This window comes from Pinus tabuliformis, chromosome 1_2 (assembly GCF_031772625.1).
Source record: "Pinus tabuliformis cultivar Carrire ecotype Pingquan chromosome 1_2, CPIR1, whole genome shotgun sequence".
Taxonomy (NCBI): domain Eukaryota; kingdom Viridiplantae; phylum Streptophyta; class Pinopsida; order Pinales; family Pinaceae; genus Pinus; species Pinus tabuliformis.
The window spans coordinates 539,496,661-539,512,678 of NC_142298.1; the positions used below are offsets into that span (position 1 = coordinate 539,496,661).

At 37.4% G+C, this 16,018-nt stretch overlaps 1 protein-coding gene across 1 annotated transcript in view; it reads left to right on the forward strand.

The window, feature by feature from the left end:
• Nucleotides 1–16,018, forward strand: part of LOC149206723 (transcription regulator) — a 62,205-nt gene that overhangs the window by 23,988 nt on the left and 22,199 nt on the right. Inside the window, exons 16-35 of the mRNA XM_089395537.1 lie at nt 7,135–7,237; nt 7,468–7,553; nt 7,776–7,921; nt 8,164–8,272; nt 8,361–8,507; nt 8,883–8,930; nt 9,011–9,139; nt 9,251–9,490; nt 9,586–9,726; nt 9,840–9,925; nt 10,064–10,169; nt 10,324–10,419; nt 10,571–10,723; nt 10,932–11,114; nt 11,220–11,467; nt 11,561–11,693; nt 11,783–11,908; nt 12,641–12,685; nt 12,800–12,877; nt 12,960–13,076. Coding sequence (XP_089251663.1) covers nt 7,135–7,237; nt 7,468–7,553; nt 7,776–7,921; nt 8,164–8,272; nt 8,361–8,507; nt 8,883–8,930; nt 9,011–9,139; nt 9,251–9,490; nt 9,586–9,726; nt 9,840–9,925; nt 10,064–10,169; nt 10,324–10,419; nt 10,571–10,723; nt 10,932–11,114; nt 11,220–11,467; nt 11,561–11,693; nt 11,783–11,908; nt 12,641–12,685; nt 12,800–12,877; nt 12,960–13,076 — 2,520 coding nt within the window. The remainder of the gene's footprint in view (nt 1–7,134; nt 7,238–7,467; nt 7,554–7,775; nt 7,922–8,163; nt 8,273–8,360; nt 8,508–8,882; nt 8,931–9,010; nt 9,140–9,250; nt 9,491–9,585; nt 9,727–9,839; nt 9,926–10,063; nt 10,170–10,323; nt 10,420–10,570; nt 10,724–10,931; nt 11,115–11,219; nt 11,468–11,560; nt 11,694–11,782; nt 11,909–12,640; nt 12,686–12,799; nt 12,878–12,959; nt 13,077–16,018) is intronic.

A 16,018-nucleotide genomic window follows, 5' to 3' on the forward strand; every position in this document is an offset into this window, starting at 1 on the left:
CAGCTATCTATCTAAGACCATTGGCCTCTCACTAGCAGCTTTCTTTCTGTCTTGTTCAACAATTGCTTCACGAGCTTTTTGTATAACCTCTACACTAGAAACCATACAAGGCATCACATCTGCATCATATGCAGAGAGTTTAGCCAAATGGTATTTCAATCGTGTAATCCCTCCTGACATCTTTGTTCCACACAAGTTGCATGATATATATCCCTGATTGGCCCCACCAACAGCCTCCCCATACTCCCAAAATAGGTCCAAGGCTTTTGGCATATTTGACATTTGTAGTGAACTAATTCAAACCTAGGGCACAAAAAAAAACAAAAAATTGGCATTAAACCCCCCAACACAAAATGAAAAAATAATAAGTGATAACAACCTCATTAAAAAAAAATTACTACATTATTTGCATTTTGCAATGTGAATGAAAAATGGCAATAAGAGGGTGCATAAGAAAGTTGAAAAAAAATGAAGCTTGCTGTCCAAATATGGAGAAAACCCTTGCATTGGTTCATGGGCATGAAAATCATAGCAAATGGAAAAAAACAAAGAAACAAAATGTTGGTAGGCGAAGAGGCAAGCAAGCATAACCCTAAATCTATGAAAGAATCATTAACATAGGGGTTTTTAAGAACATACCTGTTAATGGAAGAAATGAAGTTTGTAACTTTGTCTCACTATTCTTCAATCTTTGATCCACAAAAAAATCTTAATTGGTGGTGATAATCGTTGTTTGATCTTCAAACCCTCCTTGACAAACACCACAAAACTCTTTCCCTTCCTTCTCCAACACTCAGAAATAGAAATGAAGAAAAAAAACCAATTTTCCTTTTTTGTAGCCGCGGAAAAACACGCTCGGTGATTTTGCCGAAGATTTTCTAAACAATGTTATGGATCACAGAAGTCTAAACTCCTTGATATTTTATATCGTCGCGCGATATTTTCGGAAATATCGCCGATATTTCGGAAATATCGCCGATATTTCGGAAATATCGCGATATTTTTAGGAGCCTCGCGATATTTTCTCGGCGATATTTCGGCTCGCCGAAAATATCGCGATATTTCTGATATTTGGCGATATATCGTCGATATTATCAACACTGGTTAATACAACCTTGATCACCATGCTGGTTGCTACTAGACCACACTCCCGTGTGTGACATTATGCGTTTATTTACATTATATCTTCTCTTGGGAGGAGATGCCTTAACTCCTTATTCCACTATTTTTGTTTGTTGAATTTTAGAGTCACATCAACCTATTTTGGTCATTCATTGAAGTTCATAAATGTTAGATTTCTTTTTGTTATATATAAAAGGGCCACACTATTTTTATTTGTTGAATTTTAGAGCCCCATCAACCAATTTTTGTGATTTGTGGAGATTCATAAATTTTTGCTCTCTTTATTTGTCTATAAAAATGAAATTTCTTTAAATGAAAATCACAATCATGATTGTGAAATCTCAATGCTTCAAATTTGAATCTTCCATTTTTGTTGATCAACTTTCATGTGCTTCATTTGGTTTTCAAGTGCCTACCCATCTATCTATTGAGTTTTTTGCTTCATTTCTTAATGACATGCTATTAGTCTTGTAATATGATGCATAGTTGCGAAGAGCACCACTGTTCAAAAGCCAAGATAGTATAAGCCCAACAAATTTAAAGCAATGTTTGATGGTGCTTTGAAACAAAATGACCAGCCAAAAAGAGTCTTAAGCATCTATCTCATCCCTTATGTACACATAACTACTTGGTAAAGAGCATTGTGAGTTTGATAAGTGTCGTTGGGGATAGGTGGAGAGAAAAAACTCGTTTAGACATCCATAGGTTTTAGTGGATGAATGTAGGGAGGTCCTTACATTGAATTCCTTTGTCGACTAGTGGTATTGAAAGTGAGCAATCACACATCTCGTGCTAGATCACCTAACCCCCAAGTCACATGACACTAGGACACAAAAATATGAGTATCTAACATGTGATAGGATGATCCCCTTGAACATGACATGGAGGACATGTTATATAATATATATTAAAAAATATAATATTTATTAAAAGTATAATATATAAAAAATATAATAAATTAGTGAATCACACATACAATATTAAATATATAAAACATTTACATGATGATGATACAAACTCAATCATACAACTAATGCATATAACCAAAATAACACTGAGCGCAATCCATCTCTGAGCCAAAAATACATCAACAAAGAGGCAAATGGCTACTAGAGTTCCAAAAAAATCATGCTACAACAAATAACTAGTACTACATATCATCAAAACCATTTCCTATATTTGGAGCCTCATCATCAATATCACCCTCTAAGCATTAAAATAAGATAGAAGAAGCATAACGTGTCAAATCAAGATTCTGATTGAGTGATGGGTACAATTTTACTAGGGTCATGATAGAGGAGTTATAAAGGAGTTCAACAATCAATGCCATGAACATTGAGGTACATAGAGGGCTTGATCCTCTTATTTAAATGCTAGCTCCATACCCTCATATGTGACAAAATCAATGGAAATGTTGCAATCCCCGCAATTTAGAAATCTTGAAAACAATTTGTTGGATTGAGTGGGATCTAAAATTATGCTTTCTCGATATGAAATTTGATAAGGTCGGAACCATTCTTATACATCTTGAGTCGATTAATGGTTATGTTAAAAATTCAATTAAAAGGATGAAAATGAAAGATAAAGGAGAATTTAACATTACCATTAATTGCGTAACATTAGTAGGGCTTGGATAAATCCACTTCCCAACACTTGGAATCCCTTGTAACAATGCTTAATCGCCTTGAGCTGCATTCCAAAACCTTTGAGAGCTCCAAACTCATGATTGAATTGTGTGAGAATGAGGCAATAAATAAATTCGAAGATGCTTTTTTCATTGGACACGTGTCCAAATTTTGGGACACTAGTAGGGTTTGTGTTTGGCATCAGTCAAACTTGTATTGTGTGAACATTCGTGTCGAACACGTGTTACGTGAAATAAGTGACATGGGGGGGTGGAGGATGTGTCATGTTACTTATCTAAACCCCTATTATCCATCCATATGCATTGATTTGTGCTTTCTAGTTCGGCCCCATTAAGAAAGCTTGTTACATGAGATTGTGTGTTATAATGCATGGGTTGTGAGATTAGCATATGATGCAAGGGGCTACCAGTTAAATGGCCTTATAAGAGATCACTCTTTGTTGAGATCTAAATAAGTGTGTAGGAGGGTGCTTGCTATGAACAAAAGGCTCTCTTGGATGTGTGCCCTACATTGTCGCAAGGGTCTCATGGGTGGAGGTCGGGGCCCTCCTTCAAATCTCACAGATATGGTAATTTATGTGGTGGAATTTCTCTCCGCCTATTTCTTGGTGCTTTTGTGTGTGAGCACCAAGAACGAGGTGGTCATCCTTGGTAGTGTTTGGTGAAGTGGGTGGTTTGAGCATTAGACAATTGAGACTTGAAAGACTTTCTCATGTATAATGCCAAACATTGTTGGTCAAGGTGTTTGACGAAGATGGAGAGGGAGTTCTGGGTCTCTCTGAAAGAGAAGTGTAATCGTCCTTGCACCTCATAATATATGGGGCGACGAAAAATGAAGTGTTGCACGGTCTTGGTCTCTTATAGGCTGTAGAGGCAAAAAACCTTATTTGCTTGTGAAGTGTGGTGATCAAATTGCATCGAAAGTCAATGAGAACCATCTCATATTTTGTTAAGAGGAATCCCAAGGCTGTGCAACTAGTGGTGAAGTGTATAGGTTGGTTTGATAACGAGGCAATCTTCCTTTCCATGAATTGCTCTGCGTAAAAGGTCATCTTGGTCTCAAGTTCGTGGTGTGGATCTGCCTAGGTGACCTAGATATGTTGTTTGTAGATGCCTCTCTAAATGATTTTGTTAAAATCCTACTTGTTTGGTAGGAGATGGCTAGGGGCATCCAAGGAATATCTAATTGGGGAATGTCCATTGAGATGCCTACTAGCTGTAGTAGTCATGTTGCCTCAACAAACCAATACTGGACTTGTCGAGACAACTTGGTAGAGGCAATGGCCATAGTCTTTGAGGAGTGGCATTTAAGGTAAGGATAATATCCTCTACCAATGGTTGAATCGAAGAAGCCTTGTAGTTGGTGAAGTAGGAAAACCTGTGAAAGATGGCCTAAATCTGGAAAAAGGGTGGGATGCAAACTTGTCTTGGAGAGAATTTGCAGGTTGTGTCACGTGCCAAAGATTGATCCAAAGACTTTTCATCCTTTAGGAGGTTTCATTGCTTCTATGGAGACATAGGGCCTCCCTCACATTTTTTTTAACATCATCTAGAGTCTAGACTAGAGATGCCTAGATCCTTTTAAGAGGTATTTGTCAAGACACCTGAAATAACTCTTATCAAGACCTCCATAGGCAAGGCCCATTAGGTGGATTACTTCTTTCATGCCCTCTATGGGCTTTGCTGGTGTCAACAAGTGGTGGGCAGAGACTGAACACACTTCTAACACTCGATTAGTGGGACCATGAACCTCCTCTTGACCTTCGACCAGTTGACACACTCACAACTCCGTTGAGGGGTTCTCATTCATGTTTTCAGCATAATTGCTCTCCCTCACACACGGCCTTCAGTAGACCATTATATCATCGTTAGGTTCTTTTCGGTAGCCTTGAGTGTTAGGACAATGTATGTTGATCATTTTTGACTCCCTCCCATGGTTTTATGGGCATGTCCTGTAAGCCTCCACTGAGGAGATTGTTAGACGGTGTCATGGTTTCTTTAGTGTGTTTGATGCTACAACAGGGATGTATTTTCCACCTTGTTTGCTTCCATCATTAATTTTGATGTGGTTGTTGGGGCTTCCTTTCCCCCTCTCTTTTTGCACATACCTTTTATGATGTGTAGCTGTTTAAACAAGATTTATGTAGACTTAATCTTTTGGCTACTTTTCTTGTTTGGTGTTATTTTCTCTTTACCTTAGAGCTTCTAAGAGTTACCCTTGCATTCACATAGTTTGTAACTATTGGATTGCACTTTTCTGCTAAAAAATGTTTCATATTTCTGTTAATGTATATATGCATATATTTTATGAAAAAAGGGCTGTAAAACAGCCATCAAATCTATCCTATCAAAATCGGCCATGGAGGGCCATCAAATTCAGAGAGCTTTAAATTTTAAAGTGCTGCAATGCAAGGAGAGAATAAACACAATAACAAGTCCATACAACTAGAGAGAGAGAGTTAATTGATCAACATATTGTAAAGATAAAATCATGTTAGGAAGGACTTTGGCAATGGGAGGAGGCCCTCATCCTTTGATGGTGGGTTTATGATCTGCCACGATGGGCTTCCATCTGACGTTGCCTTGCTTGGGTTCTGTTGGACACACTACCTCAAAAATGGTGAGAGGAATAGTAGGGAACTTGTCAAACTGTGTGGCCTCTAGGGTCTTGCGGGGGGCCAACTACTTTGCCTCTCTCGACATTTTCTTACAACTTGGCTTTCTCCATGCCAGTTTCATCGGTCACTTGGTTTTTCTCCATCTTGATTTTTATCAGCTGGCCAAGGATACCCATGACTCCTGCAAAATCCCTTGAGCTATTAATTAAACAACACATCTGCTCAAGATCTTTGGGAGAACTGTTCCACAGTTGCCGTAGATTAATTGACATCTTGCAGGAAGCAAACAGCTGGCCTTATCATACACATTTTTTCTTTTCTTTTTATATATATGATTACATTGTGCATTCAGTCCCCAAATATTCCTCGAAATAATTTTCATTTTACTTTATGTTGGGAGTTTCGGAGAAAGGCCTTCTTAAGAGACTGGGTTTTACCTAAGTAGTTACAGATGTGATCCTCCTATTAGCTTTCCTCTAGCTGATTTGCACCCTTTTTTATTATTATTTTTTTTTTTTCCAAAGGGAAAAACCTGTAATTTCATTGTGGTAATGGTAAAATTACATTCTGCAGATGCATGCTCTGGGTGCATTCATAATAAGGATAGCTGATTTGGGACTAGTAGCCCACTTAAAAGAACGAACAAAAAATCTTCCCTTTTTATTGTTATTTGAATCTGATTTTGAGGTTTTTTGAGGGGGTTTTCTTTGATACTCAAGGCTTCGAGGGGATTTGTGTAGTTTTGTGGAGCACTGTTTCTCTATCCTCTTCTTGTGATCATATTACTGGTCCTTTTTTGCAATCATAAACTGAAGAGAGGAATTCCATATCAACATCTTTCATTTCCTTTTCCCTCCTGAGTTCTGAGCCTGTTTCATCTTCCATACTACTTTTGGTTCTCTGTCATCTTCTCCCTTTATCCACCGGCCCCTTTGAGTTATGATTTTACTCTCCTTTGTTCTCAGCATTACTTCTATTCTTGTGTTCCTGCTTTTCCCAGTATTTGTTTGATTGGTTTGAACTTTAAATTGCTGCAAGCATTCAAGATCAATTTTTCCCTGCAGAATAGGTTTCTGATTCATTGGGAATTCCTTCCACAGATTCCCATGCTTATGGCATGTCTTGCACCAAAAGGGTATCTGCTAATAATTTATGCTTATATCCACTAACATTTCATTGCTTCAGAATTCCTGTGGAAGTGAGCACAATTGAATCTGCACTTCTTCCTGTGTTGTCGGTAACCCTAGTTCTCACCCTGTTTGCTTTATAGAAAATTGTACCATCTAAAACAGTATTACTCAATCTCCATTTTTATTTTGATATGGTTTCCACCGGACTCCAGCCCATCAATTTGATATTATTATGTTGAAACTTCTTCTGCTACTGAACCATTTCATATAACATTTCATGAGAAAATCTTATAAAGTGGTTTTGTTTTCACCTTGTTTTCTCATCACCTGTCAATTTATTTCATGATTGTTGGTCAAGGATACAGAAGTTATACCGAGGATTTTTCTAGTCAAGCCTGCTTTTTCTCCACATCTCTGTGCTTTTATGTGAACATATTTGTCATAACATCTGATATCTCTGTATCTGCAATTATAATAACTAGCATTTAAGGATAAATATACATGATATTACTGCATTAATTTGACAATAATGTCGTTGAATAATGATAATAATATTGCATATACTGTAAAATTATTGATTTTGTTGCTGATTTGCCTGTTTAATATTGAGCATGCACAGACTTCTCAAGCAGCACCTTCTCAGCAATCTGGCATTGTGACAACAACATCTATGACACCAAGCCAGGGATTTTTGTGCAGTTCTCGTGGTTCAACTGTCCCAGGTATATTTGTCAAACACTTCATGTCCCTTCTAAATTTAGACAATGTGATGTATTGGCTACACGAGAATAGCTGCTAATGCAGATGAGAATGATAGCTCAAGGACGTGTTTATTAATCAAATCTATTAACTGATGATCGATAAGATTTGAAGGGGTTGTATCCTGTTAAGGCTTGCCAGAATGCTTTTTTTCTTCGTTGTTATGTCTCAAAAATGTGTTTGTGTGTAACAGGTGCAAGAACTATGAACAGCTTTGGACATGCTCTCAATATTGAAACGTTAGTTGCTGCAGCTGAAAGACGGGATACTCCAATTGAGGTGTGTCATGTACCCAAACCATTAAGAAGGGTTTCATGTGGAAATAAGAGATCCTAACCTTGGGTGCTTGCATTCTCCAAATGACAATTCAATAGCTGAAGAAAATAACTTGAGATAATTTAATATGTTTTCATTTTTGGTTTTTTCCATTGTGAGATTTATGATAGTGTTGATGTGATTGGTACTGACAGTGAACTATTGTCTGTACATGTGGAAATGCAGGCACCTAACTCAGATGTTCAGGATAAGACAGCTTTCTTGATCAATAACATTTCAACCTCCAATCTGGAGGCTAAATCCAAAGAGTTTTTAGAGGTTTTGAAAGAGCCACACTATGCATGGTTTTCTCAGTATATGGTGATGAAAAGGTCAATATGATGTTATGTATTTGACTATTATTGGTCAAATATTTTTAGTTTGAAGCTGTGCTTGATAAAAGAGATGAAAGAGCCTTGGCACTTCTTGGCCATTGATATTTCCTTTTGAAACTGTGTGCTTGATAAAAGAGATGAAAGAGCCTTGGCGCTTTTTGGTCATTTATACTTCCTTTTGAAACTGTGCTTAATTGCTGATGTCTTTTCTCTTTTACTAATCCACATTTATTCTGCAGGGCTAGCATTGAACCCAATTTCCATGATTTGTACTTGAAGTTCTTAGACAAAATTAATTCAAAAGCATTGCACAAGGAGGTCATCAAAGCTACCTATGAGAACTGCAAGGTTGTAGTTTAGCTTGTTTGTGTCATTGACTGTTTGGTGTTTTGGCAAATTGGTTTACTTTTCATACTAATCTATATCTTATTGGCAGGTTCTCTTAAGGTCAGAGCTCATTAAATCTAGTTCAGAAGAACGATCTCTACTGAAAAATTTGGGGAGTTGGCTTGGGAAACTTACCATTGGTAGAAATCAAGCATTAAGAGCTCGAGAAATTGATCCAAAATTGTTAATTATTGAGGTTGTTTTGACTTGCTCTTGGTGTTTTTTAATTCCCTAGAAACTAAGGAGGTACTTTGAAAGTTCTTATTTCATGAGAGTTCTATGGTCTTCCTCTTTACTGGGCAATTTGTTGGAGTTGTATGTTCCTGCTTTTCTTGGCAAAAAATAAGGCAGTGAGTTGTCAGCCATCATTTGGAATCACTCAAATATGCTGTAGTTGTTTATTAGCATGGTTGATTTGTATTGACCATTCAGGATTTATTCCCCAGAATGTATTATTTTATATTTGAAAATGGAGAAACATTCAATTGCACTTTTTTGCGATCTCTAGAATATCGGTTGTATTTGTTACTTTATTATGGTTACTAATTCTTGCTATGTACATTTGGAGCAGGCTTATGAAAAGGGCCTGATGATTGCTGTAATTCCATTTACTTCAAAGGTATGTTAAGTTTTCCCACTATTCATTGAGTCTTATATGCCAATTTTAAAGGATGTTTAATTCATTTTCTACTTCTGCAGATTTTGGAACCCTGTCAATCAAGTCTTGCTTATCAACCTCCCAATCCTTGGACAATGGGCATCCTTAGTTTACTATCTGAGATCTATGCATTGCCAAATTTGAAGATGAATCTGAGGTTTGATATTGAGGTAAACAAGTCCCTTGGTATCCTAAAATATTTTGGATAAGGTATGACTCAGATTTTTCTAGTTTTCTTTTACTTCATATAGTGGCCAAGCTTATGCAGTTTATTTTTTTAGGTATTATTTAAAAATCTGGGTGTCGATACAAAAGATGTGAAGCGTACTCAACTTCTCAAGGGTCGTGCTAGAGAGGTTGAAGGAAACCCTGATTTTTCCAATAAAGATTTAGGAACTGCTCAACAGCAAGTCATAACTGAGCATACCACTGGAGCGATAGTTCCAATTAGCCAGGTGGAACTGCAGCCTGAAGTGTCTACTTCTCATGCCAGTACTCCTCATCCACCTGTATTAAATCAGGTTTGTTGAAGATTGTTTCCTGTCTTTTTTTTCCATTTTCCTTGCTTTTAAGTATATATTCATTAACCTTGGACATGGTAAATTGGTTGTTTCAGTTTACAGGTGCCCTGCATCTTTCATCAAGTACAATAGGAGAGGAAGAAAAAGTTAGCACGTTGGCCATGCCTGAGCGTGTGCCAACTGGTATGGGATTGCCGCATGCTACTCCAAATCAATCTGGGTTCTCTATTAGTCAGGTTGGGTCCAGCAATCAATACTCTTTTGTCGATGGAGTTATTTTGAATCCAGATCAGGTTGGCCTCTATATTGATCTTTTGACTCAATGGAACTCTTTCTGTTGGTTTTGCAGATTTCCATGTCATTCCCTAACATTGGTTCCTATGTTGTTGTTAATCCAAAGCTTACTGCTCTTGGCCAACAATTACCATTCCAAAGGTATGGAAACAAACCTCTATTAGTGAGTCATGCCATGATCTCTCATTGCTCATTACAAAGTACAAAATCAAAGCATTATCATTGACATATTTAACGATTTCTGATATTGGTAACTTATATTGAGAGTTGTTGTTCCAGAATTGTTCATATGGGCATGGACAGAGCTATTCGAGAGATCATAACTCCTGTCGTAGAACGTAGTGTAAGCATTGCATGCATGACAACTCGTGAACTTGTAACAAAGGTAATTTTTTGTTTTTTTTGGCCCACAAATTTTATTTGACTTGCACATATTTCATGCTAGGTTTTGTTTAGAGAGTTGCAGAACTGGAAAGTGTTTACGGGGTTACACAATTGGAGAGACCTTTCTTGCATCTAATGTAATTTTTCAAATACAGGACTATGCTATGGAGTCTGAAGAAAGCCGTATACGCCATTCTTCAAATTTAATGGTAGCAAGCCTTGCTGGGAGTTTGGCACATGTAACTTGCAAGGTGATTTTCACATTCTACTTCTGTCAGGAAATGTTATTTATTTTAAATAATTTTAGTTCAATTTTAGTATTGGGTTCTCGAGTCAGTTAACTTGGTTAACTTTCTTTTAAGTTTGTGTTTTCCTTAACATATGATGACTGTTGGTGTGTAGGAACCTCTTCGTGTTGCAATGGTCACTCACTTGAAAACTTTGCTCCAAGCCTTCAGTGTTACCGGCGATGTTCTTGATCAAACTGTTTCGGTTATGACAAATGACAATCTAGATCTGGGGTGTGCAGTAATAGAGCAAGCTGCAACAGAAAAAGTATGGTGTTCCTTTCTGTCTATTATGTCATACTCTTTTTTGCTGAAGTGTGCATTAAACCTTGTGGTAACGTAATAATATTCATTTTGTGCTATTTTATTGGTTTAATAAATTTTATTTGCATGTGCAACAGAGCTAACAGCATAACTCCTTATTTTTTGATGTCTATTATATGCTTTTTGATGTATGGTTCTGTTTCTCATGTCAGGCACTACGTGCCCTTGAAGATGTAATTGGACCACCCCTTGCAATGCGTAGAAAGCAAAGGGAAACAATTGGACCTGCATATTATGATGCTACGGTGTATGCTCAAGGCAACCTAGCTCGCTTGCCAGAGGCACTTAGGCCAAAGCCTGGTCGACTCTCTCCAGCACAGCAGCGGGTTTATGAGGTATTTGTGTTTATTGATCTTGCATTTTTGAACATGCTTAGTGCAATCACCAATGTCATAAAGTAATTTGATTTTATTGAATGCTTAATTCCTGTGGTATTGTAGGATTTTGCTAGACTTCCATGGCAGAACCAATCTACGCAGAATATTCCTGTGGCACCAGTTGTTCCATCAAGCTCTAGTGCTGGTTCAATTGGTTCTGGTTTCTCTCGTGTTGTTTATGGTTCTGGTTCAGCACAGACAAGCTCAAGTGGCTATAGTGCAACACAAGCTACAACGGGGCTGAGTGGCATTGCACAATCACTGGAACAGTCTGTGGAAGAAATGGATTCTCGTTCTACATCACCTCATAGGTTGTTCCAGATTGAATATCATTTAGTCTTCCTGTTTATTGATTAGAGATGTGGAATACTGATTTCATTCCAACTCAATTTTATATGTTACAGTGCATCTGCTAGTCAAGGTGCCATGGGAGATGTAGGCATGCGCCATGTTGCAGATGCCTTATCAATGACACCTTCCTTTGCTACAAGTGCTATTGTTGAAGGACATGTTCCAGATGGTTCTAATTCTATCAAGGTGAGCCATTTTGTTGAGAGTAATATACTGTAGTCTGTGGCAAGTATGTTGTTTTCTGCAATAAAGTTTGCATTTTGTGGCTCATGAAGGAATCTGCATCAATGGGACGACCTTCAACCCCTTCCTCAACTATAGAGCGACTTAGTTCTAGTGGATTGGAGCCCTCTCTAAACACAGGGGAAGCATTGGACAAGTATCAGGTTGTGTCTCAAAAGGTAATTTGATTGGATGAGGATGATTGTTTTGCTTAAAAGGAATTTTGATCAACTGTTCTTTTCTTTCTTATGCTAGAAAAAAGAGGGTAAAATTACAATATAGATGTCTGTTTCTAATTTTCTTGTGAGTGTAAATTATTTAAAAATAGACATAATATGTTAGATGCACAAGTTGATTGGTATATCTGTGGATGTGATGGAAAATTGTTGTTGATTTTTACTTAGTGGTTTTCACATCAACGAAATAATGGCAATGCATGTGTTGGTAAATCTTTCGATGGTCTCAAGGCAGATCTGCCCATAGGTTGATGAATGCAGAAGGTCATTTTTAAATGTGATATTAATGCCTTCACAAAATTGTTTGAACAGATATGCAAAAGCTCTATTCTGTAGTAGGTTTAAGAGTGAAAACTCAGATGGTTAGGTTAATTACTTTAATCAATTACAACAGTTGTGGTCTTTGATGCAACTCCTGGGTATGTCTGCTCTGTATGAGGCTACTCTTGAATTTTGTCACTTCGTTTGGTCCATGTGATGTCCATTTGTTTCTCAATGATGAAGGCCGATTAAATCCTATTATAAAGAGGTGACTAAAGTTTGTATTAGTCTCCCATAGATGGAATTATGGAGTTTACTGTCACCAGCTGAAATTTGATGTTTATTATATTATTTTCTTCGGTAGAATGTTTGTTTTGTCATGTTCTGTCTAAGCAAATGGTTAATTTCTTGCAGTTGGAGGCTGCAATCTCGAAGGGTGCTAGCGATCATGAAATTCAGGCACGGTTCCTTTCATTGAAATAATTATTATTATTGTTGTCAAATTTTCATTATATCAGTTAATTTTAACTTCTAATTGAGCAATGCCATTTAACAAAAAATGGCGTTTTTCAGGGACTTGTCTCAGAGATTCCAGAGATTATTTTGCAATGTGTTAGTAGAGATGAGGCAGCTCTGGCAATAGCACAAAAGGTTTGACAATTATTTTAGAAACCACTACGTCTCTGTCAGATATATTAGTATATCTGATATCTGTTCAAATTTGTGAATGCAGGTTTTTAAGAGATTGTATGAGAATCCATCAAGCAGCTTACATGTTTCAACCCATATTGCTGTATTGGTGACCATCCGTGATGTTTGCAAACGGGTTTTGAAGGAACTGACAAGCTGGGTATGGTTTTGTTATGATTTATCTGCTATCAAATCTTTGTTCTTAGGAGCCTATAAATGAGAGTTTTCTTGGAGGGAACCATGCTACTAGAACTAAATAAATATATCATAAAATGAATGCTAACATGAAGTCTGAAAAATAAATGTCATAACATGATACAATCCAAATAACATATCATGATAATAAGCCTCTCTCCTGTGAACATCTTTGGGATATGCTATATGAAATTCAATCCCTGATGCATAACTTAAATCTGGTATGATTATATTAGGTTACATTGGAACTTCCTAGTGGCTGCCTAGACAATGCTGCATTGATTGGTTTTTAATCAATGCCAGATGATAACTACATTCCTGTTTTATCAGAGTTGAGGCTGTCAACCATATTAAAGCTTTTCAGTAGCTCTTCTGCAAACTTAGTCTAGGGCAGAGAGATGCTGCCATCCATTTGTCTTGCTACCCGCTCTTATATAATAATGAATTCTGTCATTTCAAAAGTTTTATGCGAATCAGTATTTGGTTCCAGAATCATCTTCCTATTTTTGCTATAATCACGAGCCCATTAAATTTTGCTCTCCTTTGATTTATGTACAGATTTGGAATTGACCCTAAACAATGATGTAGGCTACCTCTGTTGGTTAAAGTTCTTTGCAACTCAACTTTTAGTTTTTGAATCATCTGTGTTGCTGGCAATAATAAAGATATCATCAACATGTAATACTGTGATCACAATATCATGATGATGTTGATTATATGGACAGTTTTGGATTTGATGGGGTTCTTTCAAATACATTCCCTTAAAAGCTATGTTACCAGATCCTTGGGGTCATGGGGCTGTATCTCTGTGATCCCCAGATCAGAGTTGGATTCAACTCCAGGTCTGCTGGGATACACCTAGGTTATGCTCTGTTGCACAGTACTCTGGTGCATTTGAATTTAAATGTCAGCACCAATTATTAAATTCCCACTGTTTCATAAATGCTAAAACTTGTTAAATTCCAATGGTTTATGTTATTAACTGTGGTACTTGTGAATTTAATGCCAGTGCCGATTATTAAATTCCTGTTGTTTATTAACTGTTAAATGGTATTAAATTAACTGTTGTTTATTGTTTTTTTCCATGTAACCAAGCACCCTACCCTCCAGCCCATAGGCAAGGGTAAGGTATTCTTCCGGGCAGAAGGCTGCTCAACAACAAGGCTTGAAATCTATTTTTCGAGATGAAATCAGAGTATAAATTTAACTGCCCTCCGAGGCCTAAAAAGAGACAGTCCTGTGACTAACTAGTAAATATCAGCCTCTGTTTATTCATATATCAACATAATACAGACAGAATAAATTCTCCTTATAGACAGCCTCCAAAAGGACAATCACACCTTGCAGTAATAAGGCTTAGACAACACATAGCAATAAGACCAGGAAAAAGACAACATCAGGTAAATATAACCCATTTTCAAAATACGTACATTTCTGCAGCCACAAACTGTGTTCTCTGATTTCACAGTCAGACAGGAGCTTCATCTACAGCAACACAACATCTTTGCAACCACAAACTGGGTTCTCTGATTTCACACTCAGACATGATCTTCTTCTGCAGCAACATAACATCTTTGGATAACATATTGGCTACTTTGTTGGATTTTCTATAAACATGTGAAAAAGACATATCATCAAAGCTTCCCTTCAGCTCCATTACTTGTTTCATAAGTGGTTCTAGCACCAGATTTTCTATGCTGCAGCTGTTGTTTGCCCAATCCTCCATAATTTTGAGTCTCCATATATTTGTAGAGTTCGCAGCGTGTCTTGTAGTCGACAAAACTCCAGCCCAGGGGCATCTAAGCCATCAAAATCACCTGGGGATCACATCTGGCGTGGGCCACACCAACCCCTTACATGGCCGGATATTTTTGGTGGAACCTTGGCTGCCTTATAGAACAAAAACCTTGAAATCCAATCATGCTAGTGAGGTTTGACCATGAACAATACATGTTGGCATGAACTGAAATTCTGCTTAATAAACTCATAAATCGTAAATTTTAGTTGAAAATATTGTCCAAGGAAACCCTTATTTAAAACACCCATTTTAAATTTTTAAACACAAGTTAACAAGAGGGGCTCAAGTGTACATCCAGTATCAGTAGCCAAAGATGGAATCCGTAGGCATCCACATTTCCTTTAGAAATGACCAAAATAATACAGAAATGACCTTAGTTTAGTGTCTGCATTGAAGCAGTGGTATTCATTAATCACCTTAGTATGAAATGCCCAATAATGAGATAATGTCTTTGTGGAATGGCTTGGAGCAAAGGGAGTTTGCTATGTACAGGAGGGGACAAAAGCCCCCTATCCTGAGAATTTGTGATTAGTTTGCGGCATTGTAGCCCAAGTGAGCAGGGATTGTTTGATTGGTCTATTATCGTCTATGTCAGCATCCCCAGGATCCCGAGTTGCTTAACATTTCCACTGTCTGAGATGGGTACAAAGAAGGATGGAATTAGCCTGGTGGATTTGGAAGAGGTAGGGATTGCTACCGAAAGGTATTCATCACTTGGAGGAGCAGAGCGATGCATCTCTGGTCAGTCTATTGAGGAAAGATGACAACTCTTGGCCAACTCTCTACAGAGAATAAAATCTATTTTGGATAACACAGTAGAAGGGTCACCAGAAGATCAAGTGGCCCCCATTATCAATGTCCTGAGAACAGAGCCAACAGATCCCATGAGATAGGGTGGTATAACACTATACAAATCTGGTAAGAGCATGCTCTCCAATTGGTATAGAGGAAACTTAGGACCATGAAGCCAATGCAGTTATAAAATTATAAATGACCTGGCCCATAATAAGGTCATTTACAGGACAATGTTTTTTCTCTTTTTCTTTTCAAATTTGTCAACCAAAGATATTACAGTTAGATCTTTAGCCAAAAGTAGATCAACCGGCAAT